Here is a 26056-nt window from a genome sequence, read left to right as displayed (position 1 = left end):
GCCCACGAGCCGCGCTGGCATCGGAGGTCCCCACGATGGGCTCGAGGGCCCTCAAGCATCATGAAGACCTATAAGAGCCCCACAGTGGTCTCCGAACGCCACCACAGAGGCTTGTTTGGCCGCGCTGGACTATGATGGCCCTAACGATGACCTCTGAAGCCCCTTACGACTACTTTTGAGGGCCCTTATGATGACGTTTGGTGTCTACTGTAGGCTCGAAGGGACTACTGCATAGGCGCGGGAGCCGGGGGGGCAGTGGGGGCAGCTTGCCCCCCCAACTCTGGGGCTGTGGGGGCGGTGCCCCCACAGCTTTGAGACGGAATACCACACTTTTTTTGCAAATGTTTTCTTTTTTTGTTGAAAAAGCCGAGGGGTGAAAAATAAGTGGCCTAAAACCGGTGAGAAAACTAGATTTGGGGGTACCTTAGGTTAATCTCTATTATGGTGTGCCCCCCCAGTCGCAAAGTAGTTCCCGCGCCCCTGGACTACTGATTCGTTCAGGCGATTCACGTGCCCATTTATGTCACGACACTTATAGTGCAGGGGGCATCTTTCCCAACGTCAGGGGGCGTCTTTCCCATCCTGTGGGGTAAGATGCCCCCTTTCACTTCTTCAGGAAAATGCTTAATAGCAAAAAAGGTTATAATATTTCAGGCACGAAAGTGTGATATTTTTGGAGAAAAATGATGTCGGCTTCCGTTGAAACTCCAAGTTTTTGCTTTCCCATCGTCATTTTCGAATAATATATGACATAGCAAAACCCTGGGCATCTTTCCCCACTCTCCCCTACGTAATAACATGGGACAGCGTGTTATCGAACAGGGTCCGACTTGTGTATACCGGAATGTCCGCCATGTTACCGGGAGCGGTAAGGGCGCGCGGGTTACACCGGCGGTCAGCGCAGACGCACTGAAGAGTATGTATTTTGTCGGAGTCGGGCCGAGCGTGGCTCGCGAGTTAGCCGAAAGCGGAGAAGCCGCCCGACCGGGGGAGCTGACCTGCCCGACCGGGGGAGCTGACCTGCCGCGTGCCGCGTGTTGGCTCGTGTGCCTTTGCTGTATCCACCATGGACTACACCACACTCAGAGATACGATACCAGGAATGCGCAACACCTCAGCCTGCGGTTCCGATGGTTTGTGCATCCGCACAATAAGTTATGTTTTGATGAGATCGGTGTGCCGCTCCTGAACATTGTGAACACTCGTCTTATGAACTGTGATTTTCCGGCGCCTTGGAAGCAACTCCCTTATCCATCCCAATATACCCTGATCCATCCCATCCATAAGTGGTCCTTGCTCCAATCCTGCCAATTTCAGACCCATTTCTCTAGTCCCCGTCATGGCCAAAATTGTCGAGCGAATTGTTCAGCGTCAACTCTATGCAATATGCATACCTATCAGACAATCATCTTTTAGCTTCTGCTCAGCATGGTTTTAGGCCGTATCATTCAACGGAGACTGCTTTGCTTGGTGTATCTGACCTATTTTATCTGCGATGGACAGAGGTGAGCTTACTCTACTCTGTCTAATCGATTTGAGTAAATGTTTCGATGTTATCGACCACTCTAAGCTCCTGATCAAATTACAACAGCACAGGGTTGACGTTGAGTGGTTTCGCTCTTACCTATCTGACCACACGCAAAGTGTTTCCATCGCGGATCCGGTGTCCGGTGATAAGCATCTCTCGCGGCCGCTGCGGAATGAAATGCAGGGCGTTTTCCAGGGGTCTGCCCTCGGGCCGTTGCTGTACACTGTGTTTGCAAACGACCTAAGCCACTACGCGCCCGATTCACTCGTGATCCAGTACGCTGATGACACGCAGATACTTGTGTCTGGCGGAAAGAATGGGATTAATACTCTGATATCGCGCATGGAGAGCTCCCTCGCGTCCCTGGACGTGTGGTTCAGAGGTAACGCCCTGACGGTCAACGCTTCAAAGACGCAGCTCATGGTACTCGGCAGCAGGCAGAACCTCCGCGGCGTCCCCACGATTGAGGTGCGCTTCCGGGGCGAAACTCTTCATGCCGAAATCAAAGTGCGAAATTTAAGTGTGATCTTTGACCCGGTCTTGTCATGGGATGACCACGTGGCACATGTTGTTCACAAGTGTTTTGGTATGCTGATGGGCTTAAAGGAACCCTCCCACCTTCCCCATCTTCAAAAAAGTTAATGAATTGGCATGAAAGTGATGTCGCTTGGTTCAGAAAGAGCGAAAACGAACATATACCAAATTTCATCGAAAAATATTCACCGGTTTTCAAGATATTAGACTTTTACTTTTGTTTCTTTTTGGGATCTCCGCTGTTCCTAGCGACTTTATTTGAAAGTGCGGCATTTGTTGCGAGCAAAGCAGCATATACCACCGCGTGCTACCAAATGTTTTAGTAAAAGATTTAAAAATCGTTAGATCTCCGCTGACGTCACGAATTCTAAGGGGGTATTCCAATGCACTTAAGCCCCTTAGAATCCGAAAACTGCAAGTTTGAAATTCCATATCTCCGAATTAAAGCATTTTTCGATGTTGTGAGTGCCCAAACCGGTATTTTCAGGCCATGGCCAGTGGCCACCAATTTGGCTATCTCAACTCAAAACTAATGTTAAGGTGGGATGGTCACTTTAAGTCATATTCGGCACTACCTCCCGGAAAATGTGATACCTACTATTGTGCATGGTCTTGTCATGTCTCACGTTAGATATTGTAAATCTGTTTTTGGGAACTGCTCAGACAAAAATCATAGGAGGCTTCATAAGATTATCAACTTCTGTGCAAGGGCAGTAACTGGAAGGCGCAAGTATGATCACATATCAGATGTTCTTAATGGTCCTGACTGGTTCACTTCCAAACAGCTGTCTGTCTATCACTCTCTCACCCTCGCCCACCGAGCTCTCAGACGGGGAGAAGCGATGCCACTCGCCTCACTTTTATTCTGAATTCTGGCTTACGAGATAGACAGACACGACAAGACCATGGCTTTCATTCACCGCGCATCCGATCGGAGGCGGGCAGGCGCCAGTTCGCTTACCGCGCCCCACAGCTGTATAACAGTGTACCGGCCGGTATTTGTTTATTAATTATGGCGGCGAGTTGATGGAGGGGTAAATAATTTCCGGACACCCTGTATAGCTCTCAACCAATACTTCTAGACAACAAGGAGATCATTTCTTTCACCCACTGCTAGCAGCTACTAGGCTTCTGTTTCACCGGCCCGACGCTGCGCGCGCCCTGGTGGTGCCCGGACGCAACAAATCCGCCGCCGCCATAGCAACGACATTGACCTCCACTGTCTGTTGCGGTTCCAAATCCAAGCCAGCGTGGAATGGGAGAGTTCGGTCACCCGCAGCTGGCAGCTCGGTATGTTTTCTAAGCATTGCACTGGCATTAGTAAGATTTGAGAATTTCATTAACATGTTTCTGCTTACGCTTTAGGTTTACGTGAGTGTTAAGCTGTTAGATAAAATAAATTTATGTAAAAGTCGTTCATGTTTTGGTCGTAGAAGTAAAATAAACTTCACCAAAAAAACAGCTCAAGGCAGTTATCATATTCCAGACCGGTTTCGGCACGTTTCAGTACCATCATCAGTGGGCACACATGTTACATTGATGCTACAAGACATGACAAAGCTAATACAAAAATCGTAGTCGTTCAAAATTCACAAATCGCTACATTGGTATACAAATTCGTGGTATCGTATACAATTGGTTGGTACATATTGGTATACAAAATCGTGGTATACAAATTCTGTTGCCCCTCGTGCGGGGGGTCGTACAGCCCACCGCTAAAGTAATGTAGGGTTTTACCAATCTCAACGGTTGGCTTTGACTGGCGATTGTTTAATGCGGAGTGATCGAAAAGAAGATGTCAATAGCTAAAGTTGCAGCTGCAAGGGTGACGATACATATAAGCTACATTAAAAGTTTCATCGTGTCTGGCTATTCGTTCGTAAGCTTCACAAACAGAACATACCCATGACTGAAAATCCCACATTACTTCTGCTGTGGACTGTACATTGGTTCTACCAGTGCACGCCTTAGCACCAGAGTAAGCCAGCATTTAGGAATCTCTGAGAGAACGGGTAAAATGCTAACATCTCCTCCCCAGTCATCTGTTAGAGATCATTCAGATCAGGGCTGTCTCATCCCTATCTCTGTAACGTGTCGTGTGCGACCAATGACGTCACGGCATTGCGGCGTTCTGATTGGGCGGCAGCTCTGAATCGCCCGACTGGTGGTCCCCTGGTCCCCGCTCGACAAGCGCACGTGCGCCGACTACTATGGACGTCAAACCCAAGGCTATAGAACTCCTTGTCAAACCCCTTGAGACCCCACTTTTTTGCGATAATTTTTAAATGCGTCAACTCTCGTTGACAATATTCTGGCAATGTGTGTTTTAGAACCTGCCGAAACTTTTATTAAAAAGGTATTTTGACGCCAAACGATTATGAAAGGTACTTCTCATTCACTCGTAATGTTAAATTTCACGGAACGAATCTGCTGTTTGGGTAGAGGCTACGCGGTCATGGGGCGGAGCCACGTAATGACGTCAGCGCTAAGCTCCACCCTACCCCTCCGGCGCTCCTTGCCCGGCGACCGGTCACTCGCGTCTCTCGATCCATTCAGGCTTGATGGTGGGCGGTAGCTGGTAGCGGTAGCGAGCGCTGGTAGATGACACTTAGAGCAGATGGCGCTGGTGGCGGGGCTCGAGTGTGGCCGAGCGCAAGCCTCTGCCTGGGCCTGAATTGACCTTAGCATTACGAGTGAATGAGAAGTACCTTCCATAATCGTTTGGCGTCAAAATACCTTAGTAATAAAAGTTTCGGCAGGTTCTGAAACACACATTGCCAGAATATTGTCAACGAGAGTTGACGCATTTAAAACTTATCGCAAAAAAGTGGGGTCTCAAGGGGTTTGACGTCCATAGTAGACATTTGTAGTGGCATTGACGGCAGAAAAAGTGAGGTAATGCAGAGCTCTGAATATACTTGAATAGATTCTAAGCCGTTAGTAATACGTAAAAACGTCAGATAGGTTTCTTGTTCGTCTTGATTTGAGCTTTTATGTGATATTACTTTTACCTTAGTGTCGAGGTTGGCAGCTATGTGGGAGAGCCCTAAAGTTGGGTCATTTTCCATAGGATTGCATTACAGCCGTCCGACCCTTCGTACCAGTGACGTCACGGAAATCGCTGCTTCGGCCTAATGAGCATACCTTCTATATAGGCCCTTGCATTCAGATGAGTGTGACACCCGCTTTTCAATTTCGGATTTTCAGATACTAGGAAGACCGCCTACAGCTATGGACCTTAGAACGCTCGAACCTTTGTACATACATAGGGAAAAACCAAGCTTAAATGGCAAAAACTCAGCTGTGCCCCTTCAGATTGTTACATAGACAATGTCCACCACCTGGTGCTTTATTTTTGAAGTGCCTTGAGGCATGAAACACCTGAGTTTTTGGCATCTTTTTCAAATAGGTCAGTGAGAGTCTCAAGCGATTTTAAAAAACTGTAACGATTGATCCGAGTGTTGTAGCGATTTGTGAATTTTGAACGACTACGATTTTTTGTACTAGCTTTGTTATGTCTTGTATCATTAATGTAACATGTATGCCCACTGATGATGGTACTGAAACGTGCCGGTCACTGCCGAAATTAATGTAATATTTACAAAAAAAACAGCAAAGTAACGGCCCATTCATTCGAAAGGTGGAAAACCAGGGCCTCGTCTAACATGTTAACTGGTGGGCCAAATGGCCCACCAGTGCTCAGAATTGGCCCACCAGTCACAGGGAAGTGGCCCACCAGTTAAATCTTACTTCATAGAGAAAAAAAAAACAAAAAATGCGAGATTTTTTCATTTTTCAGATATCGACCAATTCAGACGGGTTTGTTTTGTACATTAACTAGAAACTTAAAAAAACCTACATAAGCGAATCTTTGAAATTTTCCTTTGTATCAGCACCTCATATGGCATCCCAAATGGCAGTTTACCTCTACGACAAAAGTGACGAATATGTTTCAAACGAAAAACGCTCTGTGGGTATCGACGTGTTTTTAATTCTCGCTAACGACGCGTTTCTAGCACTATGATATCTGTCCGAGCATTCAACAACCAATCAAAGAACAACCAACAGTCATCAACAGTGTAGACATGCTGTAAACACCGCTTACGAACACAGCCAGCGACCAGCGTTGCATGACGTGCAACTTTCTGTTTCATGAATCAGAATGTCAATGCTTACGGGTTAAATTAAATCATTTTGATATCAGCATCATCTTCATTCTTCGGTGCGCAGCGTAATTCATCGTAGTTGTCTGTTGTTAGTTTATCTCATTTTTATTCTCGCTGATCAGTTAAAAGTTATCATTTGATTCTCATTGAGAATCTATTGTATTGCACCTCAACCTACCTTCCCACACTCCACAGTCACAGGCCACAATTAATTCAGCAATTGTTGAGGAAAGGCAATGTAATTGTAGGTTAAATAATTTAAGTGCTGGCCTAATTTGTGTTGTGTGAAGTGCAGGCAGCTATAGGCTCCTAGTTCAACAAAGCAGAGTAAATGGGTAGGTAGGTCAGCTCGTAAAAGGCATTGATTCCATGAAAAAGTATATATAGGTACCTACAATTTCAAATATTGTTAGATGTGTATACCTACTGTTAAACTAATGCATTCATAGGCAACATTGTCTGCATCTGCCTACCTGCTTGCTAAACAGTTTGTCAGTCAGTTTGTCAGAGTCCTACTATTTTACATCTCAATCATATTTACCTACCTACCTTGCCTCAGCCAGAGCCTGCACTTTAATATATATGGTACAAATGTTAATACTTGCATTTTTTCAATGATAAGAGCAACTACATGTAATGCAAACATTTCTACTATGTACCACATAGGTACGTTCCTTCCACCAGTCCACCAGCTATCATATTTACACAACAATCATTGATACCAACCTACCTTAGTTCTCATTGGTTTGTTTTACTCATACCTACTGTGGCATATTATTCAAGTTTTGTCACCAGTTGATCATCTATTCTCACAGAACCCACAAATGTTAATGATACTTCATTGGATTGACTTGAGATGGAGGGATACCTTGTGATCAAGTAATCATAAATGATTATCAACTTAGGTACTATTTCAGCATGGATTAGGAATCCATGCAAATTTGTTGTGTGGAGCAGCATCTATGTTTAAAATAGTTCACACAGGTGATTTGACATTCTGGTGAAGCAATATTTCAGTCTTCCCATAAAAAACATGCTAATGAGCTGGCTGCAGCCAGTGGACTTGTCCATGAACCACAGTGTATATGAGTAATTGTGATTCAGAGTTCATTGTTGAATGTAAATGGCTAAAAATGTTCATTTATTGTACAACATATTTGTCATGGATCACACCATCTGGATAAGCTTTGTCTTGATAATATGTTGGCTCATGTCTAATATCTAAATGCATGAGTGTAATAAGCTTACTTGGTCATCTATTGCAAGTTAAGTCATTTGTACTTAATATTCATGCAAATATCTTTAAGGGTGTTCACTTCACTTTGATAACCAACCCTTTGAAAGATTAAAAGCAGAACAAAGTGAACAGGCATGCTGGCAGTGCAACCATTGCAGTGCACCTAGAATTGCTCCCCACTAAACTGCATGATGTTCTTTGATAATAATGCTGGAAATTAAAAACATTTAAGAATTTGTTGAACTTAATATATGTTGCAATTGTTGTATATTTAGGTTCATCCCATCCATTGGTACATGAGTAATTTCTGATAGAACATGCCAGCTCATGTTGCTTGTGATGAATATTGTTCTTTTCTATTGTTCTCTACCAGCCACCTAGTGATTATTCACCAGTATAACGCCTTTTGGGGCGACTAACGGAGCGAGCGAGAGGGTGGGCCTTGCACGTGCGAAATTGCGAGGGGGTACCTCCAACTGACTTGTGCACGGCACCCTACTAACTGGTCTCTAGCGATGTGCCAAATTAGGGCACAATCGGCCCAGCCGTTCTCGAGATCTGGAAGCGGCACCCTGCACGTGCGCACGTGCAAAATGGGTCCCAACTGACTTGTGCACGGCACCCTACTAACCGGTCCCTAACCGTGTACCAAATTTGAGCGCAATCGGTCCAGCCGTTCCCGAGATCTGGAAACGACCCCTGCACGTGCGCACGTGCAGCAGCACCCCAACTCTGGCACATGTATATGCAGTGCCTAGTGGGTGTCTACCTACATGCCAACTTTCAGCGCAATCGGCCCAGTAGTTACCGAGATATTGCAACAATTACAAAACTGACACCTCTTCGTTTTGCACGTGGCACGTGCATAAGGGGTCACCCACATGCATCGGGAATAGTCCAATACTTGGTAGAAGGAATGAAGCTACCCTACAAAAATTACCGCATGTAAATCGGTCAAGTGGTTGCTGAGATATAAGCCTCGCAAAAGCGTGACCACGGCCGGCCGGCCGCTCATACTCAGAAATTTCCGTTAATCTAAGGAAAGACTACGCTCGCTTCGCTCGCTCCGTAATGAAATTATAGTTTCCTTGCTGCCCACCAGTCCAGGACTGTTTTGTTCAACACCTGCTTTCACATCCAGAAAGAGGCAAGGATCCTTGCTGGACTTCTTCCAGAAAAAATCGCGGTAAGAATTGCTTAGTCCATTCCTCTGTGACCAGTCCATTGCGGTGGAAGTATTATTTTTGAGTATGATGTATCTTTGAGGTTGACCTGTTCAGTAACCAGTTCGCTCTCTGTGATACCTATATAAGTCTAAACAGTCTTAGATTAGATGTTATATGTCTGGTTAACACCCTTCATAGATGCAACTCTGTGATATTCAAAGCAACCTTTTATTCCAGTTTTTTTTTTGAGGGGGCAACTGTCTGTCACGGCCACAGCCAGTCATTAATGCAGACCCAAAAAGCGAAGCTTACTCGTCTATCTATCATCAAAAGTAATAATTATATGTTTGGATTAAATTAACAATGCAATCAAATTCCACAGACCACCTGGCCAAGCTGACGATCGGCGAGATGTCCGGGCCAGTCATCCAGTCCCACTATCCGTCCCAGACAAGACTGTGGCACCTGCACCATCCACGCCGCGTCCTGAGACTCCTTGCTCCAGTCGGAGTGAGGCTGGTGATGCTCCTGGACTGTCCACGCCGCGTCCTGAGACTCCTTGCTCCAGTCGGAGTGAGGCTGGTGATGCTCCTGGACTGTCCACGCCGCGTCCTGAGACTCCTTGCTCCAGTTGGAGTGAGGCTGGTGATGCTCCTGGACCGTCCACGCCGCGCCCTGAGACTCCTAGCCCATCCATAGGAAATCGAAGTGTATGGTATCAGGGGTGTAAACTAGATGTAAAGTGGCTCACCGAAACGTACCCGTGTTTGAAAGCTAGAAAGGAAAGCGTGGGAAAGCGTCAGAGAACGGTAGTGATTTGTCAGACGTGTAGAGACGAACTTCATGTAGCCGGAAGGGCATCAGTCAATGGGCGTGTATACATCGCTGAAGGAATCCGAGTCGACGGGAAGGACCGACTGAAGTCGGTAGTCGACCATTTGCCTGGGAAGGTTCACAAGGCAGCGAGTGACGCTAAACAACTCTCTGAAAAGTGGCAAAGTCATGAGTCAGACCATCCATGGGCGAAACTTCTGAAGAAGCATCAGTCAGATTTTGTGTCCTTCCTTGTGCAGCTGGCAACGGATGTATACAATGACTCCCTGATAGAAACCCCCACCGCGTGGTCTTGGCCGGCGCGCTCGCTGACAGCGCTGCACAGCCAGCGGGTGATGACAATGATGACCGAGTCAGTCCCGTTCACGCCCACCCAGTCTTCCCAGGCCATGCTCAGTCATCGATCGCCGGATACGTACCGGGAGATGTTGGGGGTGATCAGTGGTTTGGAAGTGAAGAAGCTGGGCCGCGCAATGTCGGAGTGTTTGGTCTACAGCATACAAGTGGACGGCTCTGTTGACAGGCAAGCCGTCGACAATAAGTTTGTGACAGCGCGAATTCTGGAAGAGGACGGGAACCTGCAGACTGCCATACTTGGCGTGGTGGAACCCAGTGCGTCTGGTGCGAACGGGCTGCTAGAAGCAGTGAAGGACTGTCTGGCGCGATCAGAGGCTCCGCTAGAGAAACTGATCGGTGTCACCACGGACGGGGAGTCTGCTAATACTGGCCGACACGGGGGCCTATGGAGGCTCCTGGCTGAGTACTCACAGCGGCAGCTCCTCACCTTCTGGTGCGCATGCCACCGCTCGGATCTCGCGATGGAAAGCGTGGAAAAGACCGTGACGGAGATTCGCCATTGGAAGATTGAGCTACGCGCTGTAGCAACCTTCTTTCGCGCATCTGGAAAAAGGACAGCCCGGCTGAAAGACCATGGAGGCAACGTCACATTCCCAGCTTTCTTCGAAGTCCGCTTCTCGCAGCACCTCCTCGCTCTCATAACCGCTGTTTTGAAGAACCTGCCAGCGTGCCGGCGAGTGTGGGACGAAATGCGCCAGCCTGGAAGCGAACAGAGTCGTGCGACCAGGTCGGAAGCCGAAGGCTATCTGCGCCGATGGGAAGCTGGGGGAAGGTTGGTCAAACTAACCCGCATCATGGGAGACGTCAGCGAAGTGATCAGCCCAAGGCCCTATATACCAGGTAGGTTCATTAGGGAATTTTTTACGTTCCCCCTACCGGCCCCGGATGACGTCACTGGGATGCTCCCGCCGCGGCCGGCCTATGTATAGAGCATTACTACGGACTTTCCGGTGGCATTTTTTCGTGTTATATCGCCCAAAAAGCTTTCGCGAGCACTTTCCGCACGAGAAATGGAAAATATGTCGCATTTTAAAGTGAGTAATAGTGATATAAGGTCACGTCCAGGAAGAGTGGGCCGAAACCAGCGAGGCTTGTATGGGTCCCAGGGCGCAGGGTTATGGAGTCGGACCAGACTTTTGAATCGCGATTGTCGGAGTCGAACTGGAGCCGTAAGCGGAGTCGGAGTCGATTTTGGAATTCGGAGCAGGAGTCGGAGTCGAAGTCACCAAAAATTCATCGGTTCCGCAGACTGCGGAGCTGCAGGGCTGCGAAGTCTCAGCCGGAATCGGTCAGAATAGACAGTTCTCCCGGACCGGAGTAGGAGTCAGAATTAGTTTTTGGAACTAGGAGTCGGGAGTCACCGAAATTGCATCGACTCCGCTGCCCTGCTAGTGCGCTCAGGACGGATGCACTGAAATTGCATTGCTGAAAAAAAAATCGAATAAATATTGCCACTAAATATTATAAGTTTCACTTACGGGTGGCCGTTACTCACAGCTGGTGGTACAATATTGAAACGCACAGCCGTTACCCAATGCCGAGTCGCACAGTGAGTCGCACAGCCGTTACACACAGCCGGAGGCACCATGCCGAGTCACACAGCACCAACAGATCTGGCCGTACCACACCGAGTCGCACAGCCGGTGGCACCATGCCGAGTCGCACAGCACCCACACAGAGCCGGCCGTACCACACCGAGTGGCACAGCCGTTACACACATCCGGAGGCACCATGCCGAGTTGCACAGCACCAACAGAGCCGGCCGTACCACATCGAGTCGCAAAGCCGTTACACACAGCCGGAGGCACCATGCCGAGTCGCACAGCACCCATACAGAGCCGGCCGCACCACACCGAGTCACACAGCACCACGCCGAGTCGCACAGTCGTTACATGAGCCGGTTTACCAGCTCACCTAGAGCTCCTTGCATGATGGCCAACTTTCTATCGGCTCTTTTCAGCTGCCGGACCTCGTCCAGAGTCAGGCTAAGGGACCGAAGGGGGAGGTGGAGACGGGTGCTCGCCAACTTCCTGGATACGCGGGTGCCGAGCTGAGGCTGCTTGACGGCGATGAACAGCTTGAGACGCTGTATGACTCGCGGCCCCTGATCTGCAGTTGCCCCCATCAGCAGGCAGAAGTTCCGCTCGAACTCCTCCACAGCGGCCATCCAGGCTTGTGACAGAACAAACATCTGGCCTCGGCTGATCGTCACAATTCAGCTGTTCGGCAGGGTGTTCAGCAGACATGTGCATGGATCCGAGTGATGGATCTATGATCTCAGTGGATCTCGAAGCAAAGTACAGATTGGGATCTATGATCCCACCGGATCCGGCGTGAAAAATACATCTTGGATCTATGATCTCATATGATCTGACGATAAATTAAGAACATGGATCTATGTTCTGAGTGGATCCCACCATGCACCACATTTGATACCATATTTTAAAGGGTTTCTAGGCCAATAAGTGACACAAAACTATGGATTATGACGTGCGATCACATAAAATCTAAAACAGAACGTTAGTGAGTTGAAACAAGTGCTTTTTTGGGATATATGTGTTGACCAAAAATAAGTGAGGATCTATGATTTCACTGGATCTCAGGCAAAAAATGAGACTCGGATCTGTGATCCCTACGGATCTCTCGATAAATTACAGAGCTGGATCTATGATCCCGTCGAATCCGAGATCAGGATCCGTGGGATCAGATCCCAGATTCATTTTCCCGGATCCATGCACATGTCCGGTGTTCAGTGTCTCCGGCGGCGCCCGAGAAGTGGAGACCGACTACCGAGGGTGGCGTCGATGTGGTGACACTTGTATGCCACGAAGCCGGCAACGAGTGCCAGCCCCTCGCGCTGAGCTTCCAGGTTGGAACTCGTCAGCTCGGCGCCGGCCATGGCTGCCAGCGTCGACACCGGCAGCGGCACTGTGAAAGCAGTATTACGCTACATCACTTGAAAGACATTGGCAATTTAATATTGTGCAAAAAAAACGATAACACTTAAACGAGCCTAGTCTACGCATTGAAAGTGACAGATTTCGCGGACAACGAAAAATTCATGTCCTTTGGCTTTGCATTAATCCATTTTCACGTTACTATTGATTATTGAAGCCTCGTTTGGCGACTGCCCCTCAAATTCGCTCGTGATTAGCATGACACTTTTTCAGAAGAAGAAAAAACACTGCATATAAAAATGTTCAAACACCAACCAAGACTGAAACACAACTCAGCTTTTTTCTAAGCACTAGTTGGGACCAGCATAGGTCATTATCAGAACATTTAGTGGATGTGACTTGAGACATCACCTTATTGGATTGAGTGGCCTTATCCCGACAAAAAAGTTACCATTACTCATGGCAAAAAGAATGTTTTGATGCATTTTAACAATGGGAATAAAAATGATGGTGTCGCTCAAGACGGGCCAGAACTTTTAACACTGATGGATATATGTGAACACTTTGTGAGTGAAAACATAAACCATTAGACTTACTTGTCAGAGGTGCCTGCTGGCTGATCTAGAGGTTGCTCGCAGGTTGCTCCCAGAATCTCCTTGACCTCCTTTCTTTGCAGTGGTCCTCCTCAGGGACCTACTCGCCCTCGCCTCAGCTTTCCTGTAAACAGAAAACTCTCAGCACAAACAAATTTGGCTAACATCATGCTGACAGTACAAGCAACTAATAAATAAATGTTGAATAAGATTAAGCACCTACCCATGAAATAACTTCAGTGACCAATTTGAAAATAAACAATAATACCATGTAAAAACATTTTGATTTGTTTTCATTTTTACAGTTCTGATAACATTGCAACGAGATTGAGATGAACCCAGCCCGCAGAATGTGACCATACTATATACAATTTAAATTTTAATGCTAAAAAGTAGAGCTCATTTTTATTTCAATTTGCCACTGTAGCACTAGTTTGTTTACATTGCGTGTTTGCTCTAACCATTTTATTTGTTGAGTGTATCATGTTAGGTCAAGGTACTTATTCGCACTGCAAGCACTGAAAAATTATTACCAGCTCAATTGCAAAAATGGAAACTTTAAAAAATGCCAGATTATCTTTAGATCCATTGCAAAATGAATACCTTGGTTGGGGTTCCTCAGCATGATCCCAGCTTGAAATACTTAGTTGTTCTTCATGATATATGAGACGAAACGTAATACAAAGTGTGGTTGCCACTTATGTTTAGCTTTTGCGACCTTCAAACACATGAAAACGTGTTTATATTATTAAACAAACATATTAAAACTTTGCGTAACAACCAAAGTAATAACACGCAACGGTCGGAAAACACCGCGCCGGTGCGCCAGAATTGACTACATTACTCGAATCTCAGCGACCAATCAGCTTTCGAGCATCCCAGTTACGTCACATTGGCAGCATTTGGTAGCAATTTCCTTGTACGTGTGTCCCTATGGCGATGAACCCCCCCCCCCCCCTGGATCAGCCACCTCCAGAAGTCTCTGCAACGGAGTGACCTGATTATCCCACAGGCAATGGAGGCGCGCGATAGCGCGGTGATGCAGCTCACAGTCATGGCCAACGGCCCTCTCCTCGGCGGCCGAGAGGAGCAGGGGGAAGCGGAGGAGCCTGAGCTACAAAGTCGAGCCAGACGCGTGCCAAACACCAACGTCTCATTCGAACGTGACTTCAAGGCGGTGAGAGGAGAAGTGGTCCAAAGCACCAGCAACTTCCTGAGCGAGCGTCTCGACTTTGAGCAGCAAGAAGTCGTCAAGGACATGAGTAGGATGATAAAGGCTGAGACAGCGGAGGAATTCATCCGCTCCGGGAAGCGCATCGCCCGTGACCTCTTTCCCGGTGAACTCACAGAGTTTGCCCTGAATGTCACCGACAGGTGGCGAGCAATGGAGAATGCTCGCGATGCGGAGAAAACCGATGAGGGAAGGCTCCGGGCATTGCTGAGAGAAGCCACTGGTACCTGCAAAAGAGTCCTTGCCTCTTTTGTGACTCTGACGCCTCACAGCATGGCGACTGAGCGAGCAGTATCACACTACAACAATATCCGTTCTCACCACAGGCTGGGGATGTCCAACTCTACCCTAAACGCGCGACTCATCATCGCTCTGAACGGCGTGGGCACCGCCCATTTTGATCCGCGGCCGGCTGTAACCGCGTTTCTGGAGGGGAAGGGACGCCGTATGCGTGCTGCAGATCCGGAGGTATATGAGAAGCGTGAGTTTGTCTTAAAGTTCTTCCGGGAGGCAGGAAATGTGTAGACGCCACGACGCCAGCTGCTATATGACCTGACACACTGCTGGTACCACGCGATTCGCCGCTTTGAACGGCGTGGGCACCTACCACTCGTTGCGACCCGCGGCCAGCTGTGTGTGCATTTCTTGATGGGAAGGCAAGAGACGGCGCCTGTGAGGGCTAGATTAGGACACGTGTGAGAAGCGTGAATTTGTTTGACTTTCCAAGTGTTTTTTGTGGAGTCCGTAATGTGCAAGCGTCACGGTCACAATGCCGTGTGATAGGTATGAGCAGAAATAAAACTGGGTACATGCATTACTCCATTCGAAAAGGTCTCGTGAGTCGCGAGGCATGGGTTCTTCATTCGTTGTAAGGAGGCGATGACACGAAAACGCCAGACGGTAGAGGTTACCCTGGAAAACGAACTCGCTCCGATGTAATATGACCAATTGTCCATAAACTGGTCAATGAAGAACAACAAGAACAGAAAATCTTGCCTCTTTTGCTAACGATTAGGTCAACATCTAGGACTAGAATCAGCCTTGACCTAAGCTGGACAGTAGAAATGTATCTATACCATCTGTACCTTAGCAACATTAGCAACAGTTTGTCCCAAGGCCCTAAATAACAGTTTGTCGTATCGTATCGGTGATATCGCTCGCACAGCCTTCATTAGGAAATTGCTCTCATCTCGTGCGGTGCTCGCAGTGAATGCTTTCGATGCCCGGATCGTGGTGCAAACTCGAGACGCAACAAGTAGGTACCTGTTTTGACCGCAGAGATAAGTATTATTTTCTGCGTGCTCTACCGTGTAATTTTCTGGATGAGCCAGGCGAGCGATACGTGAGGAGTGCGAATCGGCCTTACTTATCCAGTATAAAGTTAGTCTGAATTTAATAAGCTGTTTTTTTCTTTTAAGCCGGGGCGGGGCTCCCAACTACCAAGCACTCAGTGATACGGCTGAGCTGCTCAGCTGGTCGATTTGACTCTGCCGAATGTAAATGGTGTTTACGTTCCAGTGGACATCTGGATTTGATCTCATATTGCAGTCTGACCTAGGAACACTTGGTCGTCACTATTATCATCACCAAAATGGTCCACCTTTTTCCACTTCGGACAAAATCGATGTCGTTACCAGGCCATAACCGATGACGACAGCTAATGAAGAGACGACGGGGAGGATTAGGTCAATTTTTTATTTTATTTTTTATTTTTATTTTTTCCTAATACAATTTTGGCTTGGTCTCGAAAAATAGTGGGCCAAATCCGGGGAGTTTTCGGATTTTGGTGGGGGTACACCTTTGACCACCTGGTCGTCACTATGTATTGCCATCAGCTAAATGGCCCACCAGTGAAAATTCCTTAGACGAGGCCCTGTGGAAAACCCACTACAAAGAACTACTAAAATTCCTGTTGTATCAACGTACCAAACAGGCATCTATTATTCCGTCGTGAACACGGCTATTGTTGAGCTGAGCAAACTTAAGTCTACTGAGTCTAGTGTAGTGTAGGTATATAGGCATCGGTCTAGTGTAGGTAACCACCAAAAGGTGTGATCAAATGACGGCTGGGGACCTCCCATGACCTATCATAACCTTTTGAGTGAGCACTGATGACATGACCAGCACTGTAAACCAAATTGACAAGTCTTGTGTAATATAACCAATCATCTCTTCGTATGTTTACCAACTGATACTTTTTAGACCAGCCGTTGTCTGGTGCATTGCTTGTCAGGTGGCAACTACGAGTCAATAGTTACTATGCACACCAACTTCTCAGTATCCAGACCAACTCTACATTTGTTTCAACGTTTGTTTCTTAGCCAGTTTTGGAAACTTGTTGCCGCATGGTTATTTAACCGGCTCCTAACTTGTACTGGTCAGCTGGTCAGCATACACATGGTCAGCCTGCGCCTGACGTCAGACTTGGCAATGGCGGACCAATCAGCGGTCGCCGCCCGCCGTTAGCGGGCCCCGGCGCGGCGGTTTCGAACCAGCAGTTGTCGCGCGGCTGCCGTGCAGCCTGGAGCAGCGACGAGGACTGTTCCAGCATTTGTGCAGTAAAAAGTGAAATCTGTGAACTGTGGTGTTCGTGCTGTGAGTGAGGCCCCCTCTGGCCTGCGGGACGCACTAATCGTGCCTATACCCGCGGTCGAGACGCCTCCCTTCCCCTGCGCGCGCAATGTAAGTGGGCCAGACCTGTGCATACACATGTGAGCAGATGTTTTTCGGTCGGTGTTTTTTTTTTACATATAAATACATTTATTTGCCTTTAATTCAACTCTTTGTATTTTTAACTTAACTGATGGACATATATGGGCTGTAAAAGCTAATCTGGTTGGCGATCATGATTTATTCGAATTATTTGCGTGATCGTGCAACTGCATGATTGTTATGCTTAATGTTCAGGAAATATTCGTCATACGATGATGCGGGCATGTTTTACTTCTGGCTTGATGCGGTGCACAAAACCATGTTCTTCCACATATGCAGCAGTAACTTGCTTCAAAGACTTATATGCTGACGGTGCACGATAGGTATACCTACTGGTTATACCTACCTCATGCATTTACCACATCCATTCGAAAATATGCACTCGGAATTGTCTCCAGTCAATAGTATTAATTACGTGACCGTAATAAATACTAATGATTCCAGAAACTTCCGAATGGATGTGGTGTATGCATTCATTGATTATATAACCCATCAGTATTTCGTTTCTTGTCAGTGCAAGCCTTTGAGCAATAACTGATGCCAGGCATGGTTTTGTGCACCAGTTCCAGCCAAAAAATAGCCTGTTCGTGTAGAAAATATTTCCTGCATCAGTATCGTGGCAATTGAAAACGAACCGAATCGAAAGTTCGTAGCCAGGAGCCTGCCACTAATAGGGTTAAGGTTATCAACGCAAACAAAGCGATTGTAAGAAAGAACAAGTTCGAACAGAGCGTTAGTACACTTACTTGTTGACAGTTTAAAAGCTAGCAATGCCCAGTCAAAGGCTAGTTCATCAACAAACCAGGGGTTGGTGAACCGACAAGGAAACGACTGTGCCTATTCAGAAGTTGGTAGGTCCACAAGGCCCAGACTAGTACTCAACAAGGTGACGCCTATGCGAATTGGAACCAAACTTGTAGACAAACTGTTAGTTTGTTGGCCAACAAGCCTGGGGTTGGTGAATCGACAAGGTATCGACAAAGTGACGCCTATGCGAATTGGAACCAAACTTGTAACAAGGAGCCAACTTGTAGATTTGGTTTACAGTGATTGACTACTGACGGCTAGCCATTCCATTAGCTGCACCCTTCCCGTTGCATATGGATTAGGTGGTGATGTCATAATTCTGAAATTATCTTGCAGTTTTGGCGCGCTTGTCAGAGCAGAAGACATTCCCATTTTTCCTCCATAACTACTGCAGCTACATGATGGTGAGGCCATGAAGCCGACCAGACATAAGATCGCAAATTAGAAAGTAAGGAACATAAGAATAGTTGGCACTGCTACTCATGCCTAAGAAATATGCAACTTGTAGGAAACCAGCTTTAGGGTAAGCAAGACTGCAAATTTTGATTTAGAGGCAAGGATGCTTGACAAGGTGATCTTAGGTGTCCTCGGATAAGTTTGGAAACGGGATGCACCACTCGTGCGTTTTGGGTCTTACCAACTTTCGCGGCGTTACGTGCCTTGTTTTTTCATACACGATCAGTACCTAACTTTTGGGATTTTCGGTCAGTCAATCCGTCCCCCTATCAAAAACCCGTGGCACCGTCCCTGGCAATCGGCCGCTTTTAACGAGAGTTATTCGCGAAAAAACGAGGAAGGGGGGTCCGTTCGACCCTCCTCCCTATACGGGCGTAGTTTAAAAAGCTAAATCGAAATGTTTTGCGATTTGTAGCATTTTTCTCCGTGCATACTGTTTGGAGCATACTACTCCGAGCATTTAACCCTAGAACGCCTAGGGGGGGGGGGTTGTATCAACCCCCCCCCCCTGAGGTTTTTTTCGAAGTGCACGCTAAACGGCTTGTCGTAGCGGGCTGCAATTTTCAATACCCTCTGGGGCAACCTTTGCGCATCTTTTGCCGAAAAAAATTGATCGGGTCATGTCAGGTCACGGAGTTATGACGTCATAAGTGGTACAGCCTCCGGCCGACAGTTACCAAACGTGTGCGCCGAATCCCTAGGTTTTCTGCCGGTGATACCCACATTGTTTGATGGATCATGATGAAACTTCCCATGCATGTTGGGGCAAGCATTGGCTATCGTGTGGTGCAAGAAAATTGACCGGGTCAGGTCAGGTCACGGAGCTATGACGTCACAAGAGGAACAGCGTCCGGTACTATTTTTGAAAAGCGCCCGAACCACTATTTTGCTAATTCTTGTCACCTCAATGAGAATATGCAGCAATATTAGCTTCTATAGGGAGCAAATGGACCTCCTAAATCTAAAAATACAATCAGATTTCAAAAATTTAAATTTTGATTTTTCGAATTTCTGCCGCCGACTGTGACCTTGCCGACTTCCGGCGCTCCCAACGCGCCATTTTTAGAGCTAGGGAAACGAAATACATACCAAACGATAGAGAATTGATCAAGGAACACGATAGTGAAGGTTTCAAGTCGATATCTCCCACCGTTTTGCCGCAATCGCCGCGGAAAGTTGAAAAAGTTTGATTTTTTCGGAAAATTTGACCTTTGACCGGTCATAAGTAGGTCAAATGTTGACCTAGGACCAAAAAATATACCACCAATCGCGAGATTTCGTTGAGAGCAATCCGTTGGTTTTTTCCGCTAAGCTCTACGACCTTCCGTTTCGAAACGCCAGGGGGGGTCGTAACAACCCCCCCCCTGGTCGTTCGTGTTATGAGAAATGGCCTGGTCGTGCGAGGGTTAACTAAACCAGATTTTACATATTTGTAGCCATATTAATTGCGCTAAAGGAGAATGGTAGAAACTCACAAAGAGCCACAACCAAATTTTAAGTCTCAAAGAAATAGAAGCCACAGGAAATGTTTGTGCTAACAATTCTTTGATCTCACATTGTGAGGAACATAGCCCACTTATGGGCCATAACTCTGTACCGTTTTGTGCTTACATGTCACACATTGCAGTGGCTAAATGTTTCAGCTAACGTTAGGGAGGTCATGGTCTGTCGGCGGTCCGCCAGTACCTCCGTTTCTTACTCGATAAGGTCACAGTCCACGACATTCTGCAGTTTAATCAAGGTGAGGTAGGCGAAAAACCATCAGTTATGTAGTTCCATTTAATCGGAACTGCTTCTGACGAGTACACAGGACATACAGATGTGACCCTCTCCCCCCGCCGCTGTCCAAAATTCATTAAAATCATTCGTTTGTCCTGAAAGTGAAGAAAACTGAGCAAGTTAACAATCTTACTATCAAAATACGAACAAAACCCTCTTTGATTAGCGAATTGCTCACAGCCAAATGAGAAAGTGAAATCAGGGGCGTTTTATTACGATAATTTTTCGTTGTAAGGGTGGTGTTTTCTCTCTGTGGCGTCCATCGTCACCTTTTGGCCTATCAGTGGGTATTCCGCGCTTACCTGTATAACGTTTACGGGAACGACTTTGACGATTTTCACTCTCTTATTGCCGACGCGCACTACATGTTGAGCGCCCGCGCTGGCCGAAGACACGCCGGAGCCCATGGTCTGCTGCATGCTGGGCGGCTGGCGCGTGCGGCCGCCGCGCCCCGCACCCAGCCGTGCTGGCACTGACGACCCTCGGCGGGCGACGGACGCCGCTCCCGAGGCCCTCCCGAGGCCACTGCATCATTAAAGAGGTCGTGGTCCCGTTCCGCGGTCCTCCCACGCAACAACGCACCAAGGCAACACGGAAATCGCTAAAAACAAGCCACCTGATATGGAATAATGAGAGGATAGGGAGACAATGGCCGTTTTCACGACAGGCTATCCGGCGAGTGCACCTAATTTGACCAAATCTGCACCTATCTCTTTTACAGCAAATATATTCATTTTATGAATTTATTTCAGTGTTTCAATCGATGATGCTCTCTGATAATATGACAAAGTAGGCATATAAGCAAAAAGTGCAACCCTAGCTGATAGCTACTATAAGAGATAGACTGAACCTAATTTGACCAAATGATAATCTGCACCTAATCTGCACCAGATGTGCACCAAATGTGTACCAGATGGCCGTCGTGAAAACGGCTAATCTGAGGAAATATGACTAATTTTGATGTCACCATTAATTTTTGACGCCCAATACAAATCAAACATCTTTTGGATGTGTAGACTCGTAACCTTATTCGAATTTCGAGGCTACCGTTGTTTATCGCCTTTCAGTGGGCAGTTGATGACGATATTGTGAAGAAGAAAAAGACACACCATGTCAGGTCAGAATGGCGATACGGCGTATGTCAGCAAATATCCTAGCGCAGGGGCGGAGCTTCCTATGCAGTTGGTGGGGCGGCTGCACCCAGTGGCGTATCTAGAACTTCTCTCAGGGGGGGGGGGGGGTCCGCAGTCAAAAGGGCCCTTGACTGACTGGGTTGAAAGGGCCATTAACCCGCGCGGGGCTGGGGTCTCCAGCCGAACGCGCGGGGCTGGGGGGGGGGGGTAAATTTTACCCCCCCTGTTATCTCCCGAACTAATGGTCCGATTTGGAAAATTCAAACGCCAATCGAAAGATCTCATCACGAACAACTACAAACATGCACTTAATTTAAAGTTTGAGGTCAAGGTCAGGTCAAGGGTACAAATTGAAAGTTTCTACAGTATCGGCCTTGCACCGTAGTTGCCGAAGAATGGAGTCATGGACTGAGACTGATTGCCCAAAACGTGTTCTTAGGCTACCAAGACAATATTTCTTGCATACAATATTATTCAGAGGCCAAGGTCAAGGTCAGGTCAGGTTAGGTCAGGTCACCAAAAAAAAAAAAATATAGAAAAGGGCATGTGCGACACATGTTTTATGGGTCATATTTGTGTTATGAGGTTATCGGTGGAGCCAACAAATAACTAAATGCACTTACTTTAATTGACGTTTCGGTTCCAAACAACCTTCGTCAGAATAGAATTACAAGTTAAAATATAAATATACGTCTCAAATTGGTAGACGATAACCTCCACCGATAACCTCATAACACAAATATGTCCTTAAATAATCAGTTTTATGGGTCATTTTATTCATAGAATTCAATAGGCACAACCAATAGGTGATATGGACCACATCTGGATGAATTTTAGGTCGAGGTCAGGTCAAGTGAGGTCAAATTTTGAAGTTGGTTGTTAAGGCCTAAAAAGGTGTCTATCTGATGCAGTTTTTCACGGCGAATCGAATGGTGCTATTTTTTGTTTCCGTACGAGGTCTAGAACTTCCAAGAAATTCATTTTTCAAAAATTTGTTTGTCATGACGTCATAAAATTTTGAATAACTTCCACATTTTTCAACCGATTCTTCTAAAAATTGGTATGTAGGTGCACATATACCACTTCTCTGACATATATTCCAGTTTTTTCGATACACGCAAAATTTTGGATTTTATAATTATTTTCCCAAAAAAGTCAGTTTTTTGAAAAATTTGGGCCAAAATTAAAAATTTTCAAAAAACCGAGATACCCATTTGATAAACAAAGTAAAATCACGTATAACCTTTTTTGCTACGTCTTGATTCCCTTAAAAATGAAGATGTTAGCGGCGTTTGAAATTTTGCCGTTTTTGAGGCGAAAATGGCGAACATGACGTCACTAAAACATCATTTTCTCAAAAAAATTCCGAGGGATTTCGCTCAAATTTTCAGGGAACATTGATGTGTCAAATTGATGTAAGAAAAGGTACTGAAAGTTTGGCGGCGCTGCGCGCCGCCGTTTTCGAGATATTGCAAAAATTCGCGAGGATGGGTAAAATTTACCCCTCCCCCAGCCCCGCGCGGGTTAAGTGGCAAAACGGCCCCCTGTCCTCTTCCGTAGCTATCTCCTAAATGACTGCAGATATCGCCAACAAACTTTCAGGACCTCTCCGGGCATCCATTTTACACATTGTGACCATTTCTTTTTAGAGGCTATGATAGTATGATAGGTTGGCCGCAAATGACGTCATGTTCTGCCATTTTCGACCCAAAAATTTCGTCTGTCTCCCCGGCGAGAGCAACAACACGCCTTCTATCGGATGGAACGCGGTGTGCTCGAGACTCGAGTACACCGCAGATGAAGCCGGGTTCCCTCGTTCGTTCTTAGTGCCATTTCTGAGGAGACGCCATATCTCCGCTCTTAGTGTGCTGCTGAGCCGTGCGCCAGCGTCCAGTGTTTAGAGTGCCACTTTTGGAGTCATCAAGCACTGAATGTATCTTGCCTTAGGTCTGTTAATTGGCCTTGGGTATGCATGGTACCATCAGTGTGGCTCTGATGATGACGAGCTCGGTCTTAGTGCTGGCACGGAGGGTATACGCTGGGACTCTGACGGCGTGCTGCCGTCAGTCAGCACGCCGTCAGAGCGTGCAGGAAGCAATGAGAAATCAGAACCCACAGACAATCCGTTGTTGGCCAGATCCAGGCCACCCGCTCTGTATCCTGAGTTGCTTGTTTGTTTGTATGCTGAGTTTTCCTTATTGGTTCGTTGAGACCATTTCATGGCCATAAAATGAAAGTGTAAATGAGGCGAGTCGGCCACCGACTGGTGCAGCGCTGTGACTGCCAGCTGAGTCGATTATGATCCGTCGAGACGAACGATCTCCGATGAGAAAAGTCACCCTGCTCTGGCGCCCAATAATTACAGAAGTGCGTGTGTTCCAATTAGAGCTGCCCCTACCGATCACTGGGATGGACCGTCAATATAGGCACAGAGAAGTGTGCTCGAAGACGAGAATGGATCGCCGGTTATAGTCCTACGGATTGATAGGGCGCATTGTGCCTCCCAGATAGCATGGATCATTTTCTCAGCAACTCGCCACCTCTCTTCAGTGACTCGGCGATCATAACCGATGGGATGCCGCAATCCACCGTCTTCGCGCGTAACAGACACAGCAGCATCGAGACGGCCAAGCGTGCTCACCGGCGGTATTGTGTTTGCAGCTGCTGTGTCCGCCCAGCTCATGTCCGCTGCCGTCGCTCCCATCGCTGCTGTGGGTCCGTTGCCGTTGCCGTATCCACCGCCGCTGTCAGGCCCACAGCTGCCACTATCGTTACAGCCGACGTGACGTACATTTTCAGAGTGCGATGTCGAATAGACCGAAGATTTTGCTGCTAAGTGCGGGGGGGGGGGGCTGTCACATCACGCTGGCTGTTTTCCTGTCTGTGTCTTACGAGTTGCGACTGGCCGCTGCCGTCTCTCGGTTACTTTGATTAGAAATCAGTATCCCTCACCTCTCCACACTGCACTTATCCTGCTCCAATGTGATGTTCACATACATTGGAGGGTGGAACTCGCCACTGCTCTTTGATGTTCAGCGCCATAAGATTGACTTCTTACTCTTTGATGTGTTACTTTATTTTAATAATGATTTGAAAACTACACTTCACCGGTAGCACAAATAATGCCATGTGTTATCTGCTACCCGCCCTCATGATATTTTTGCAAAGAATAAAAAATGTGCTCATCGATCAATGTATGTTTAACCGTATCGAATTCACATGGATGTTTTTGAGAATAAAATGTCCGTAGCCTGAGCTCATTTCCTATATCGTGCTAAACATTCATCAAGATCAAGGTTTTTTGATAAATTAACACTGGGCCGCAAATCGCATTAATTGGATTTTATGACAAATCAGCGAAACCTAGTTTTTATACTCGTATTTTGCAGCACCTAGTAAATTATGCATGAACATGACGTTACTTTTTAGACTGACGCCCCTGTCGCGAGCTGACAATGGCGCCCCTCTCAAGGGAAAAAGTCGCCCCCTCGAGCACCATGGCCCCCCTTTCGCTGATTTCTGGATACGCCACTGCTTACACAGCTTCGTCTTTAAGTCCGTTCACTGTGGGAACTGGTTCAATCTTGCTGAGCTCCTCCTTCATGATTCCCCATAGGTTTTCAATTGGGATTAGGACAGAGCCAGAGGAATCGATTTGACCTTCTACTTCATTCCAGTCTTCACCATAACTTCAGCGCGATGACGCTTTGTCAAAGAATTTCTTTCGTCACAGTAGACACCACGTTCAGGTGTGATTTACACCTGCCAAACACTGGCCCCTGGCGCCTCGCAAGTGTCAAGGTCAGGTGACCGGGCTAGGTCATGTGACAGACAGACAGCTGTGGATAGCCTTAGGCACGGTTTTAGCAATTTTCAACAGTTCTTAAAGCGCACAGTGGGATTATAGCTGAATGAACAAGGGGCAAATAATTTCAGGACACCCTAGGTAAGGCTAGGTCAGGTTAGATTATGTTTTGTTCTATAAGATTTTTTTATTGGAGACTTTTATAATTGAAATTCGTGAAAATATCTCGAGAGCTGAAGAGTCTAGCGAGTAGCAACTTTTCATAAATGGGTGGCAGCATATGATACGTCTGCTATATGAATACCCGATCCACGCTTTTGACGATACCTACATCTCACCATTAATCACGGGCGTAGGAACGTCATGAAAAGTGGGTGGGCCACCCTGTCAAGCGGCCTCCTTTTCCAGGGGGCCTCCTATTTTCAGGGGCCTCCACTTTTGCCTCATCCTGCTGGCTGCTTTCAAGTATGACCTCCAAATCTAGCTTCTGAGATCAGGCAGATGTACCCAGGGGCGTAACCGCTAAAGCAAACTGTGCGGAAAGTCCGCACCATTTTTAAAACTTCTTCCCCCTCCGATTTTTTTAGAATCTATTTGCCGCAAACGGCGCATGACCCCTGAAAACCCTTACACAAATGTCTTTCTCGTTTCCCAGGTGCCCCCACTAGCTTCATAGGCGCCCTCTTTGGCATATAAGCGCCCTATGTGCCTATAGTCATCAGAGACATCCCTATATGTCCCACAGTCGCCCCGTTGTCGCATACAGGGTGACACAAAAAAAAAACGGTCATCACCAAATTTCGAATAACTTCGGAAGTCTT

The 26056-nt window shown here is 47.0% G+C and overlaps 2 protein-coding genes and 1 long non-coding RNA gene across 3 annotated transcripts in view; 1 reads left to right on the top strand and 2 right to left on the bottom strand.

The window, feature by feature from the left end:
- The window catches only part of LOC122385375 (uncharacterized protein C2orf16-like), a gene marked incomplete at its 3' end in the record, with an annotated part of 159652 nt that overhangs the window by 10157 nt on the left and 123439 nt on the right, over positions 1-26056 (bottom strand). The gene's annotated exons all lie outside the window — the stretch shown is intronic.
- On the top strand, positions 6221-15357 carry LOC122385370. The gene is made up of 2 exons (XM_043373596.1): positions 6221-6284; positions 14325-15357. The coding sequence occupies exon 2, from the start codon at positions 14328-14330 to the stop codon at positions 15066-15068; it is 741 nt and encodes a 246-aa protein (XP_043229531.1). The 5' UTR covers positions 6221-6284; positions 14325-14327; the 3' UTR covers positions 15069-15357.
- Positions 12666-14101, bottom strand: LOC122385372. The gene is made up of 3 exons (XR_006257192.1): positions 13916-14101; positions 13316-13436; positions 12666-12750 (listed from the first exon to the last, which is right to left on the bottom strand). It is a non-coding gene; the product is annotated as an uncharacterized LOC122385372 (long non-coding RNA).

Source organism: Amphibalanus amphitrite, unplaced genomic scaffold, assembly GCF_019059575.1.
Source record: "Amphibalanus amphitrite isolate SeventyFive unplaced genomic scaffold, NRLGWU_Aamphi_draft 000216F_arrow, whole genome shotgun sequence".
Lineage (NCBI taxonomy): Eukaryota > Metazoa > Arthropoda > Thecostraca > Balanomorpha > Balanidae > Amphibalanus > Amphibalanus amphitrite.
This window is presented reverse-complemented; position numbering and strand designations above follow the sequence as displayed.